We start from the raw sequence: 13,925 nt of genomic DNA, 5'->3' as shown, positions 1-13,925 counted from the left end.
TAAGGCAAAGACTGTTGTCCAATCAAAAGCTCCTTCCCTAGAAACGCGGATTCTTCAAAACAGAAGGTACGCTTCGCAAACCTTAGACACACGTTGTTTTTAATTTCTGCTTACCTCTCACTTCACAAAATATGTAAGCAACATGATTTTGGTTTGATTTTTTTAAAAATACTTCTAATATAAGGTGGTAGAAATGGTTTTAACAAGTCTGATAAGCATTAGTTTGGGGTAGGAGTGTGCGGTAGTGCAGGTGGGGAGATCAGACGAAATTTGACTAAACATACAAACTTTTTAAATGTCCAGTATATATTTTCTCATGGATGTGTAATACAAGTTCGTGATTTTCTAGAATGTCTAACTGACGTAGTAACGCTTCTGTATGTGAATGAAGTGTGATTATATGAATGTGATGGTTTTAGTAGAATTGTTGATGTATTAATTGTGTGATTCTAAATCATGCTTTTTATAGAACTGCTTGCTAATTGCACTTTGGAATAAATAACGTTGCATCTCATCAGTCAAATCAGTTTGTAAATAAATAAAAAATAATAATCTCTGTCGTTCAACCTCAGCTCTGCAACATAAATGAGCGCAACCCCACGAACTTGTATTACCTATACACACGTCTGCAAACTCTTTTCAACATATCTTCATTGCCAAATTTTCAGCGCTAGCCCAGACGACGGACTAGTTGAGAACTTTACCACTATGCAGTGTACTTAATTAATTGTCTAAAATCACATTTTGTCTTTGCAGCTTAGTCATGAGTCGTGATGGCTTGGAACAGATGTGCTCAACTGCCGAAGAGTTACTCGCAGTTTTGGTTGGAGACACCCCACAAGATATAATACTTAATATCCACGAAATGTCACGCCAGATTACAGCATTGCGAAGGAAGCACGAAGAACAACTCAAAAGTGACATAAAATGTTGGTATGCTTGTCACTCCTTAATAACAACCATTTATTATAGATTTATAGAACAAATTGACTCACAGCACAGGCATCAATATATAATTAATAAAATAGTATAAAAAGTATTCCTGGCATTATTGTAATAACAAGCATCCTTGAAATTTCAGGGTTATTTTGTATTAATGTTCCATTCATATTTGTTACGAAAATTGCAGTATGTTGGGGAAGATATGAAAAAGCACATGCACTTTTTGTGTGCCTGAATAAGAGACCACATGTTATCACCCAGATAAGGGATTCACAGATTGAAGATCCTTACAAAATGTCAATAGATATTGTTGTATATTGTCAAAATATCACTGGATATTGTATACAGGTAGTCCTCGGGTTACGACGGTCTCGAGTTATGTCGTTTCGTGGTTACGACACTCATTCCCACTTACAGCGACAGTGATAACAAAGCAACATAGTGGGCTTATTATTGAGATGTGAAAGATTATTGGCACTTTGGTTGGAAGACCAAAATCAACGCCGTATCCCTGTGAGTTTTATGGTTATTCAGGAGAAGGCTAGGCGACTGTTTGAGGCGTTGAAAAGAGAAAAGGGGGAAGGAAGTGAAAGTGAAGAATTTGTGGCGAGTAGGGGTTGGTTTATGAGGTTTAAGGATCGTGCCAATTTCCATAACATTAAAGTGCAAGGTGAAGCTGCTAGTGCTGATGAGAAAGCAGCAACTGAGTTTCCTAATGCATTGGCTAAGATAATTGAGGAGGGTGGTTACTGTGCTCAACAATGTTCAACGTGGATGAGACAGGCTTGTTTTGGAAACGTCTGCCTAACCTAACACTGTTTATTACTGTTACAGCACTTACAGTACAGTATTTATTATTAAACGTACTGTACTACAATATTTTACTGTACTTATGTTTATTGATAATTATGTAGGGTACTGTGTTAGGATAGGTGTTTGGATAGGCTAAGTGTTTGCAGTACTGTACTGTTATTATGGTACAGTACTGTATCAACGTATGATCCGACTTACGTCGAAATTCGGTTTACGACGCCGCGTTAGGAACGGATCCCCGTCGTAAGTCGAGGACTACCTGTATTGTCACACAGATACTCATTAGCTCCTGTGTCATTTCTCTCTAACCAGATTTAACCAGTCTCGTTAACCAAACGGATGATGTAAAAGCATCCACTCTCAACAATGATGATACTTTGGAAAATCTGGCTCAGAAAGAAACTGCTATGTTAAAGCAGATTGATAACTTGCAAAAGCAGCTGATGGGCTTAACAGGGGAGCACCAGCATTTGAAAGAAGAGCTAGCCAAAGCCAAATCGGAGCAACAGTCATTGAAAATGCAACATCAACGTATTAAAGAGGCACAAGCTGCTGCCCTGCCCAAGGCAAGGTGAGCCTGTCATTCGTGATTTATAGTTTAATATATATAAAGGAAGTTTTCCTAAACAATATTTCTATTTCTTATAAATTCATAGCCATTTTTCCAACAGTAATTAATAATCTGATCTTTCTTTTACTGTTTTCTAGAAGTTCATTTCTTTCACAAATAGGTTTTAATTGAAAGCATGTCAAGCATTAACTGATTTTGTCTGTGTACCCTTATTAACTTTTTGTGCATTTATTTTAGTAAAAATGAGTATTTTGCATTGACCACAAAGACTTAAGTCTGCTTGAGTTATTTCCCTACTTCCTAAAAAAAATCCTAAATTTAACATATGAATGCAAGTTCTTAAAGTGTGTGCATCCACATGTGTACATGCACGTTTGTACTTTCCTATGATGTCTTGGTATTGCAGGTGTGATTTGAATCTATACAGCAATATCACAAACATCAAATGGCAGTACCAATGTGAACCACATGAAATCAAAGGTTGTATCCTTTATAGCACCTTTGTGCAGCATCTAACAGTTGTAAAGATTTTATGGAAGGTTCCATTTATCTGTAAATTTAAGCTCAGTACTGCTTCATGAAGATTTATGCTTTTAATGTGGACAAGCATTCTTCGTTTTTCAACATCTCCGCATAACCTTTTGATGATGCTTCATACATGAGATCAAATGTTGGTCTCCAGGTGTAATGTCACTCATTTCACTAGGGGAGGTGCATGGCCCTGTGGATAGTCTGAAGATGTCAGTTGACCCTTGGTGGGGGTGGGGGTTGGGTGGGTTACATGGATTCACGCCACAGTTGTCAGGACCTGCTACTCTTGCCTATTTTGGACAATAGTGAGCAGGTCCTAAACAGGATGACCAGTCTAGTCTTTGATGTTCATAAGCCAGTTCTTTCTTTGGCCACTGCAGCGTTGACTGCTCTCCAAGGTTCCTTGAAGGGTAGTCGACAAGGTGTCATACCGAGTCACATGACCAAAGAAGACCAGCTTACGATTGTACTGTTGAAAGTAGATGTTCCTGGTGTTCTACAAGTGTGGCCATCTTGTTTTGTACAAAGTCATTGGTTCTGTGTTCTCTATATGAGATCCGAAGCAGCCTCCTCAGGCACTTGTTCTCGAATGCCTAGATTCTCTGTTTAGTTTTTCTTTTTCAGTGAGCAGAGTCCATGCAGAGATGTGCTAGGTTTGGGGTGGTCACCCCACTTCCAGATTGAGGATAACCTACTCCCAGGTAAAACACAAATTCCCCCCACCTCCCACCAGATATTGTTCCATTGTTGTCCAACCCTCAACTAGTCAGCAAGAAAAGAAAATTTTGCTTATGTTTTCACAAGTGGAACAAGCCACAACTTTCAGACAACATTGATATTATTGAATGTTTGTGTGATTTTTTTTTCCTGAAATGGTTTGGAACCCTTAACCAGTTTTTAGACATCTCCAACAACAATGATATTAAGACATTCAGCTTCAACACTCAACAGGTGTCTCGTTTTTTTATCGCTAACTACCTGTGGGACTTAATAGAGGAAGACTGGTAGACATGAATTCAGAAGTGTTTTGTAAAAAAAACTTGCAAGAAAATGTGTAGAGACTTGACCACATGGAGTTGAACTAGTTTGAAAAGATTGTGATATCCTCTTCCAACATCCACTACAACCAGGATTGGATTGACTGGGTTTATCTTCACCTTACAATGCAGTGCAACTAATTTGTATTTTTGAAACAGCTAAAAACCCTCCTCACATTTTAGTTCAATGTGAATGTGTCCAAGCCCATCAACTTTCTTCTTTCTGGAACAGTTTTTAATAAACATTTTATAAAAACACAAGATGAGGTTTATTTAGAAATAACCTTATTTATTATGCAAAATACCAGTGTACATCACAATAATAAAAATGTTTCTTCTGCGCCATTTAAAAAAATCCTTGTGGGATACAATTTAGAAGTTTTGTTCACAACTTTATTCACTACTAAATTAATTCTTGGCTATTCAGCTTTGCAATGCAATGCCACACCACTGCCTACATCTGGGGCCATTAATGACCTAAAAAAGTGTTTTACTTCAAACGAGCAATGAGGCACCAAGGAAGAGGAGCGGACCCAGGAACTGCAATGAAAGGGCACTCCAAAAATGTTTTTAAACTTTTGACATAAATAAGATGCTTATTGAAAAAATAAAAAGTTTATATACAATAGCCCATACTTTTCATCTAAACATATTTTTAAAAAGTCCCTTTGATGGGTCTAATTGAGCAAATATACTAACAGAAGGACTAGGGGGTACATTTCACTTCGCTCACCCCAAGTGCCAACGACCCTTGGTATGCAACTAAACTCAATACATCCTGTGCTCATTTCCAGTTATGTCACGCTAACATCTTGTACTTAGTTCTTATGCCATGTCCACAATCTGTTTCACCATTGCTAATGCTGCTGGCCCATTGTCAGATGGAACCTGCAAGATGAAAAGGTTCAACAAAACAAAAAAATCAAATACCATTTCATTAAAAATGAAAAAAAAAAGCCACATAAATGCAGACATGTTTACCCTTATAGGCTGGCCATAAAGTTTACCGGAAATCCTCAGAATTATGCCAATACACACATAAGGCCAAATGAATTATGGGATTTTATTACATTTTCTTTCCTTAGTATCTTCACTATTTTTCTTGCCAGACCAATGATTTGACCCAACAGTCAACATGTTCTTGTAAGATTTACAGCATTGGACTATTCTGAAAATAACAGCAAATAAATAGATCCCTTAATCAGTAAATTTGGTTTATTGTATTGCATTTTTTGTTACCATGTAGGGACACCAGTAATTAGAGGGAATAGCATTTGCACAACCTACCCACTCTGTCTCAGCAAGGGAAACTATAGAAAAACAGGTTAGTTCAGTTTTTATGCTTTAAAATTCCAGATATATACAGCAGTGTGCACTTGCAGAATGGAAGGGGTGTATTAACTAGGATTTCAGGAAATAGATCTTGCACTTAGCTTTACTCAATTATTATAAAAAAATGTGGCACTTACTAGTTTTTTAATAAAGAGATTTTGCTAAAGACTAGCCTGAATGGTTTGCGTTTTTTTTTTTTCAGATATCGGTAGATATAAGTGATATAAACCTAACCCGTAAATTTCAGCCCCCAAAACCCATCCACTAATTATCCGCTACAATTCGCACCTGTGATCAACGAGCGTAAACGTGCACTATATCACGTTAGTACACCATTCACAAATTGCCTGCAGTCAACACCAATCAGAGAAAGAATGAGCAACAGTTCGAATTATTCAGACGCTGACAGTCTGCATTTCTTGTGGTTCTGAAAAACTGCTACTTTATCATGAGAAATGCAGACTTCCGACGCCGAATAACCTGAACTGTCTCTCTCTGATTGGTGTTGACAGCTGGCAATGTTGTGAACGGTGTATCAACATGATGTAGTACACTGTTAGCGGTGCTTGTTGATCGCAGGTACAAATTGTGTACTTAGGTAGCTGATAATTAACGGATCGGTTTTGGAGGCTGAAATTTACAGGTTAGTTTATATGGCCTATATCTACCGATATCTGCAAAAAAACAAACCATTCAGGTTGGTTTTTAAAGTCTGAGATAAGGGATCAAGATGGTACAGTGAGAGCTAAATAGGGTAAGGATGGTCCCTCTTGTGAAGAGCAGCTTTAGATCCTTTAGAAAATTGCTGACTGAAATTTTCAATGCTATCCATTAACTATGGTCTCATCAATCCCTTGTAACAGAATCACTACTTGCCATGTGACCAGCTGCTAAGATCCAGTAGTACTTGAAGTTCTTGAAGGCCTTGACAAATGCCACTGGAATGTCCCTAATCTTTATTGGAACCTTTTCTGCCTTGCGGAACTCATCAGTAATGTTGAGTCTGTAAACCCATGCCTCTGTTCCTGTCATCACATGCATGTATGCACACCCATGAATACAGAGGCATGCAAATGTACACACATGAAAAAGAAAAAAAGTTCAAATATATTATCTATATCATCACATTTGTCTCTTTATTGTTTGAATAGATAATAAACAGCAATAAAATGTGATAATGATGCACATAATTCATGTTTGCAGTATTCTAGCTCATTATAAATAAAGAGGTTACAATTTATAAGTAAAGTTTAAGATATACTTTGCAAGCTCACCAACAGCTTATCTAAATTATTCACAAACTTACCTACATTATCCACAATCAGGTCAAGTTGGCCACTATACACCACCACTGATAGGGATGTATTAGTTATTAGATTATCCACTGAAACAGTAACAAAGTTGTTTATATTTTCAAGTAATTTTGGGACCAGTAGACCTTAATTATAATTTGTTTCCCTCCAAAATGTTTTGAGGAAAAGACTTCACAGTGTATGTTTCATTGCATTTAAGCTTATTGTGCCATGGTCATATACTCTACATCCCACTCACCTGTATCTGTGACTGGCTTCATGAAATCCACTATTTGCTTCTGGAAAACAGTATCAGACTGTCCACCCCATGTCACATTTTTAGGGATGATTTTCAGCTTTTCTCTGATAGGACCATTCATCAGCTGGTCGAGATCATCCCCCTGCATGATCTTCACATGACGATGAATTGCACGATCTGGGAACAGGCATTTGCTAAGAGGCATTCAGCAATATCAAGTGATATTAATCAAGCAAGGGCAAATACAAACAGCGTTTACACTGACTATTTTTTAAAAGGAGTTTTTAAAAAATTGTTTAACTCCTTTTAAAAAATTGTTTACAAAAATAAGTATTTTGTCAAATTTACAAGGCTATGACTTTTTTGTCCCTCATTCAACTTAATAACAATTTAAGTCACTCAAGACAAAATATCAAAAGAACAATTTTACCCCAATGTATTGTAATACTGTATCATGAAATAATGGATTACCCAGCCATGTGAGTCTGGCATTAGCTTCAGACATTTGACTACCACTCCACTGCTGAATGTTGTAAAAGTTGACTCCAGAAGTCACTTCCTCCACCACATCTTCTGTCACTAACCACTGAGCTGTTGCATCTTTCCACTTTCCCTCAGCTGCAAGTTTGGCTGCCATTTGTGCTGATTCCTGAACCTTTCCAAGCTGACTCCGATCCACCAAAGACTGATAAAAGACACCATTGCACTGTACCGTAAGCACTGAATATATGGATATAAATTAGTTCTATATTAACTGCCATTTTCAAACCCTGCGCAAACCAGCTGACACCATTGTCAAGCAGGCACTTGACTGGAACCCTCAGGGGAAGAGGAGAGTTGGGAGACCAAAGCGGACTTGGAAAAGAACAGTAGAGAGCGAGGCAAAGGACATCGGAACCATTCTGGGCCCAACTGAAGGGGGCTGCCCAAAACTGGGTCCGCTGTTGAAGTGTTGTTGCGGCCCTATGCTCCTCAAAGGACCAACATGGAATAAACTAAACTACCTACTGTCATTTTAAAAGGCATAACGTCCTAACTACAGTGAAGTTCCTTTGCAGAATGTTTTGGCATTAGTATCATTTTACTAATTATTTACTTTGAACTGTATTTTCAGCATTTAAGCTTCCTCAAAGTCATGCAGAATTTAGGATCTTGATAGCTCATCATCAGAGATCCAGGTTGCATATTCATACTGGCTCTCCTTGATTTTGTTTCTGTGTTGAGGTTGTGCTTTTTGGACCTTCATGTTTACATGTGTTTCCGCTGCATTTTCTTCTCTTTTCTGCTTTGCAGCTGGATTGTATTTAATGTTATTTTGAAGTAGAAGCTGTTTATATCTATTGGCTGGATTCCACTCTGCCGTGCTTCACTCACTTGGGCACCGACTTTGCTTTGCAGTGAATAAACTGAAGTACTGATCACCTTTTTGCAGTTTCATATGATAACATTTCTTAATATTCACAAGATTTCTCACTATATTCTTAGTATTCTTCTGATGTTTCTAACCCTTATTCTCTGTAGTCGTTACCATATCTGCAATGGACACCCTTTACTGCCAGAACGCAGCGAATCTTCGCATTGTTCTTTGTTCTACATCTTTGTGACTATTTCGTGATCTTGTTTAGCGCAGAGTTTGCCTTTTAATGAGATATTGCACAATGTAAATTCTCACATATTATTATTAATAACAATACAGCTACATGTTTGAACATTTTCTAATAATGTCAGCCTCCCTTCATGCACTAGTTGCCTTTGAAATGTTAATACTTGTATCCAAAAGTTTGAAGGTTATATACATTTCTACAATCTCTTGAGTAACCAGCACCTCCCCTACCCAAACCTAAGTCTGGAAACCTCATGTTTAGGATTTAGCCACAAATCTTCATTCATTGTATTCACAGGCCCCATTCTTACTCATTAAACTCACATTAACATAGAGGAAAGGTCCCCAGGAGTTGGTTGAATCAAGAGGAGAGATCCAAGAATCTCCCATTGCCAGTCCTTGAAAATTGCACACCAATGATTTTGCTTTCACAGCCTGTTTTAAGAAAAAGCACACTTTTCAGTATGGAGCAAACAGACTATGTCATGTCACTGTCACAAGAGCTGCACTGCATTAGTCACTGAATTATGAGAGATGCTTCATTTATTTTGAATTACTTTAACTCAGGATTTTAAAACCTAATTTTTCATAAGTGCGCTAACTGTTTTACACTCAATTTCTACATCTTGAAGGGTTCCAAGCCTGATAATGCTTTTGCCAATTTGCTATGTAATATTTTTATATACAGTATCTTCCTTTGATAATAACAATTCTAACACATATAGTATGTACCCTAACTCATTAACAATACAAGTGTTGCACAGAAAACATTAAAACATAATACTTACATTCCATAATACTTCACTGAAGGCTGCTGTCATCTTCCCACCGTATGATTCAGAAAATATGTAGAAAGGTACACTCTGTAATGCGATAGAGCTTGCATCTAAGTCCAAATAATATAACCAGCATAAATCTTACAATCCTTATTGCTCTGAAGATAAGACTGTTGACTGTCAACTAATAGTGCATAAGGAAGTTTATTTCATACCTTTTTTGTTATAAGTGGGAATATAAACTGAAAAATCCCAAACTGTACAATACCTATAAAAGTTTATCATCTGTCACCTGTTAAGCATTTGAGGTGATTCCAGCTTATCTGCATACACTTTGGACCAAAAACGTTTAGTGCTTAAGGGCAGAATCTGCTTAAAAGTATGATTTATTGAAATAAAGATGTGCAACGAAAGCAAGATTTGGGTTTTTTTCCTCTCCTTCTTAAGCTCAATGCTCACATAGATGGTCAGCAATGTTGACGAAATGACAAAGCTGCTGCAGCTAGAGAATGGCACCTCACCTGAAAGTCCTTGTTTTGATTCAAGAAGGCAGAAAACACGGTCAGAAGGTCTGCAGCAATCATCTGGACATCGGTGGTGTATGCATCATCACTTTCTACATAGCTGTAGCCAGTTCCCACTGGATTGTCAATGAACAGCAGACTAGCCAGGGATAACTGGACAAACATTGCATGTTAAATATTGCACATAGACTTAAACTACTAGACAAACTGCTTATGCATATCTTTTCTAAGGTAACTGAGTACACATTCACTTACTGAAATGCTTTGAATATTATTATTTTAGAATATATATACTAAAATAAATAAGAAATAACAAAACTGAAAGCAATGGCTGGAACAAACACTATGTTTATCAAAGAAATTTTATTTGATAGAGTAAAGCTTAAATTTATTTCCAAAAATATATCTATCAACTGGGTGACTTCTATCTAGCGTTTCGAATCAAAACATCATCATTACATATGTAGTTGTCTTCAAAATTTTGATTCTGTGTTATGTCAAGCCACAACTGTACAAATGATGTGGCGCAGGGCTTAGAAGTAAAGTCACAATTAAATCTTTTCAGGTTAGACTCTCTCAGACAGCTATATGTTAATACTTACCCAGGTGGTATTACGTGGGTTTAAATTTACATCCAAGGGACCTATCTCTTCAAAGTTTCCAAACCCAGTGCTTGAACCACCAGGACCTCCCTGAAAAAGGTTAGACCAATGAGATGGCAAGAAGAATTTTCACCTGTATATCTGACACATACGGTTTATTTTTCATCCAGGCAACAGGTGGAATGAAAGAATTAATTGCGTTCGATAAACAGTTTCTAAAACTGGCCTCAGAGAAACTTTTATGTAATTGAATTTTTCAGTCTCTTCTAATAGCTTGATATCAATTACATAGATATATGGGTTTTATAAAAAAATTAAAACTTAATGTTTGCATTCTACATTCACCTGCAGCCAGAGAATGAGTGGTGCCTGTTTGTACGTTACGGCATTAGTAGTTTGGTACAGCCACCAAAACATGTGAGCTTTCGGCCGCACTGTCACATAGCCCCAGCTTTCACCCTCTGTTCCGCTAGTGACATAGGGAGCTGAAATAAATGATATATATATACCGATCTGCAGTTCAGCTGTCCTAGTATACATGATGACGAACAATGAAGCTGGTTCACATTCTCACATATTAACTCTTCTATCACTTAATTTTTTTTGTTATTTCCTCCTTGTCAGCACATGCATATGAACACCATATACATCTTTTGTAAATAAAGTAACAAAATTAAGTCTGAGTCATGGTAATCAAACATCACAATTAATTAAGCAGATAGTTTCAGCTCAGTAACTGCCGAAAAAAAGTGAAAGCTGATGTACAATTATACAACAAATGGCTGTATAATATGCATATATTTATGTAGTAAATGGGTTCATTCTGCAATCACAAACATCGATTTGGATCAGTCGATCGCGACAAAACCATCATCATCCACACCAACTCGCGTACACTACTTAATTCCTCATGACCAGGCTTTTTTTTTTTCAGTGTCAGTCCTAGCCGATCTTCCTCTTTAAAATAATTAAATTGGTTGATCATTTATATGTCCATATAAAATGTGAAATACGAATCATGCACGATCGAGTTGTCGACATGCAGGGAAAGGATTGATCGTTTCAAAGCAAAAATAAAATAACTTAAGTTACCTTTGAAAAAGTCTGATTTAGGCAAGACAGAAGATCGTATGATAGGCATAAGTGTTAACGTCAACATAAACACAAATAACCAGCTCATTTTGGAGTATGTGGCCTAAATAGAGGTAGACTGGCAGAAATAGGTGGTGATAGTAGGAGGGGATAGAGGGAAATAAAGAACCTCGTGACTGTCATGTGACCAGCACTTTTTTTTTGGGGGGGGGGAACTTTTAGGGTTTGGATTTGTCGTCCCTGAAAGTGACTCAAAGCGTGAGGATAGTAACCTTAATTTTCAGGGATGCAAATTGTTGCTAGGAACAATTAACAAGAGGTGAAGACAGGACGTTTATACATGATCATGCAGCTTAGCTATAGACAGCCTGTGAATAAAATACAAAGACTGAGATTCGTCTTGAGAGGATTCGCCTCTTGATAGTGGACTCTAAACATCGTTGATTCGATTTGTTTTAAATAAAATAGAGACCTTAATCTCGATATGATACTGGAAGAAATTTTGACGGAAGGCCCAGCAGAGGGTGGGGAATAATAATAACAAATGGAAAATGTAAAGAACAAAAACGAGACATGGGCAATATACGATCGATGAACAGAAGAACAAACAGCATATGATCAACAACGGAAACAACAGTACTGATGATGACGAATAAAAGACAAATATAAAAAAAAACGTAAAAAGGATCAAAGTAACAAGAAAAAAGACGAGCAGAGAAGTAGCATTAAGCGGGAAATGAGGGCGGATAAGAGTGTGAAAAGGACTAGCATTACATTGTGTGGATTGTTGTTAGAAGTAGAAGAGGTGCGTTTTCAGTGCCACATTACAGGATTCAGTCGTGGATATAGGTGGCGGATATCGAAAGGGATCAGAGTTCCATTGCTTTGCTGCAGTACGGTAACTAAAAATCCTGTGACCATATATTGTTGAATAGCAGTCAACGATCCATTCGATCAACCAGTGTGACCCTTTCTTTGTCTCCGCTGCCCCCAAGTAACCATGCAACTCCAAGCATTCTTGCCATTGTCAGGGTCGGGTAGATTTGTTTCAGATGGTCACATGATTAGGTGGTAATATTTCAATACATGTCAAACCAAAGGTACTGAGAGTAACCACAACGCCACAGAGACATTTTAATTGCTCTAAGTCTTTATAATCTAACCTACTAAACAGTCTTACATTGTCTCGGTTGTTCTGGGCCTTAATTTAATTTACTTTTAATTGTCGTCAGTTTTAGGCCTTGAGTTATTTTGCCTGTCACCGCTTAACTTTATGCAGCCCTTCATAGTGTTTAAAAGTTGCTGAACATAGCGCCATAAAAAGGTTTCGCAGCTGGCAAAGATTGAAATGGAGGATTTGCTTAATGCGGACTGTCAAGGTCGCCGACGTTACTCTTCTGAAGTTTTTCCCAGCACCGAGACATTAATTAAAAAAAAAAAAAAGAGCATCCAGGGGACACAGGACTGAGCCACGATCATGTACCAGGCTGAGGGAAGTATGTTTTTGCTATATTCAAATTTCACTGACCTGATGTCAGGTCGTTTTATTAGTATATGTGTTGTGTTTTTATATTATTCAACTTAATTTTTCATTTTCGTAATTAAGTTATTTTTTGTTGTACAACCATGTTGTCAGTTGTTTATGCACACGCGAGAAGGGAGGCAGTAGTTGCTAGCAGCGAGCAAGGTGCGAGGTAAGTGGAGGGAGGTGTGAAGCTAGCCAGCAAAGTGTCCCCTTTCCCCTTGTGCTACATAGCTATCTCCCCCCACCAAACTATATTTGCTCACTGGATTTAAACAAATTCATTCAACTTTAGAAGTGTACTTTTGTCCAAATATTTAAATATTCTTTTAATCATTATCTGATAATTTTTTTCTATCTCTTGAATTTGAGGATCATAGGATATAAAATATGACACTTAAGTCTTTCTTATCATTACACCTACTTTACATAAGCTACCACTAGCATCAGTAGTAGTCAAATTCTTATTCTTGATTTGTTTACTATGTAGCACACGACATTTTAACACATTAACATTTTCACAACTCAAACTAATCCTGCAGCTTAATAATGTTACTTTATAGAGCATTGTAGTTTACTGTATTGTTATATAGCTAGTATTATCGTTGAATTATTTACATGTACTTGAAAGTTCTCTGGTAAATCGTTGATAAACACCTTTTTTTTTTAGTAGGTTTTCTTATACTTACACACCTTATATAGCCCATGATTTATACATAATTGAAGGAAGGCTGGCCTTCAGACCTAACTCTTTCATGAACTAAAAGTTTCACGAGATGAAATCTTCAAAGGTTCAGTCATGGCTCTCTAATAAAGAGTGGAGAAGTCAATGTGAATGAGAAGCAAAAAGTGACTTTTAAGTGATTTAATATGGTTTAGTTTTATCAGACTTCAAACATGGAGAATCAACCCCTACTGCCAGAGTCAAACATGCTATAGGACTATTGCTTTATACATGTTAAAACTTCAACTTAAAAAAAACAACAACTAAAAAACACCAAGTCACAAAATTATAAAGTTAACTTCAAA

At 37.1% G+C, this 13,925-nt stretch overlaps 2 protein-coding genes across 2 annotated transcripts; one reads left to right on the top strand and one right to left on the bottom strand.

Moving 5' to 3' along the window:
* The first annotated feature begins 12 nt into the window (after positions 1-12).
* Positions 13-4,379, top strand: LOC112561954 (kinetochore protein Spc24-like). Its single transcript, XM_025234832.1, has 5 exons — positions 13-66; positions 757-929; positions 2,068-2,326; positions 2,733-2,809; positions 3,759-4,379. The coding sequence occupies exons 2-5, from the start codon at positions 764-766 to the stop codon at positions 3,863-3,865; spliced, it is 609 nt and encodes a 202-aa protein (XP_025090617.1). The 5' UTR covers positions 13-66; positions 757-763; the 3' UTR covers positions 3,866-4,379.
* On the bottom strand, positions 4,167-11,550 carry LOC112561946 (retinoid-inducible serine carboxypeptidase-like). Its single transcript, XM_025234822.1, has 11 exons — positions 11,375-11,550; positions 10,628-10,767; positions 10,283-10,372; positions 9,678-9,833; positions 9,169-9,243; positions 8,705-8,815; positions 7,249-7,462; positions 6,778-6,954; positions 6,533-6,610; positions 6,103-6,251; positions 4,167-4,782 (listed from the first exon to the last, which is right to left on the bottom strand). The coding sequence occupies exons 1-11, from the start codon at positions 11,460-11,462 to the stop codon at positions 4,720-4,722; spliced, it is 1,341 nt and encodes a 446-aa protein (XP_025090607.1). The 5' UTR covers positions 11,463-11,550; the 3' UTR covers positions 4,167-4,719.
* Between the last annotated feature and the right edge of the window lie 2,375 nt (positions 11,551-13,925).

Source organism: Pomacea canaliculata, linkage group LG1, assembly GCF_003073045.1.
Source record: "Pomacea canaliculata isolate SZHN2017 linkage group LG1, ASM307304v1, whole genome shotgun sequence".
Classification (NCBI taxonomy): Eukaryota; Metazoa; Mollusca; class Gastropoda; order Architaenioglossa; family Ampullariidae; genus Pomacea; species Pomacea canaliculata.
Note: the sequence above shows the minus strand (reverse complement) of the source record. Positions and strands in the feature narration are given on the sequence as shown.

Excerpts from the sequence above, each read along its gene's own strand:
- LOC112561954 (XM_025234832.1), top strand. The coding sequence starts at position 764 with ATGAGTCGTGATGGCTTGGAACAGATGTGCTCAACTGCCGAAGAGTTA. Across the intron at positions 930-2,067 it reads ACTCAAAAGTGACATAAAAT|ATTTAACCAGTCTCGTTAAC; the intron begins GTTGGTATGCTT and ends CTCTCTAACCAG. Across the intron at positions 2,810-3,758 it reads ACCACATGAAATCAAAGGTT|ACATCTCCAACAACAATGAT; the intron begins GTATCCTTTATA and ends ACCAGTTTTTAG.
- LOC112561946 (XM_025234822.1), bottom strand. The coding sequence starts at position 11,462 with ATGAGCTGGTTATTTGTGTTTATGTTGACGTTAACACTTATGCCTATC. Across the intron at positions 6,955-7,248 it reads TGCCAGACTCACATGGCTGG|ATCGTGCAATTCATCGTCAT; the intron begins GTAATCCATTAT and ends GCCTGTTCCCAG. Across the intron at positions 6,252-6,532 it reads CCTGATTGTGGATAATGTAG|GAACAGAGGCATGGGTTTAC; the intron begins GTAAGTTTGTGA and ends ATGTGATGACAG.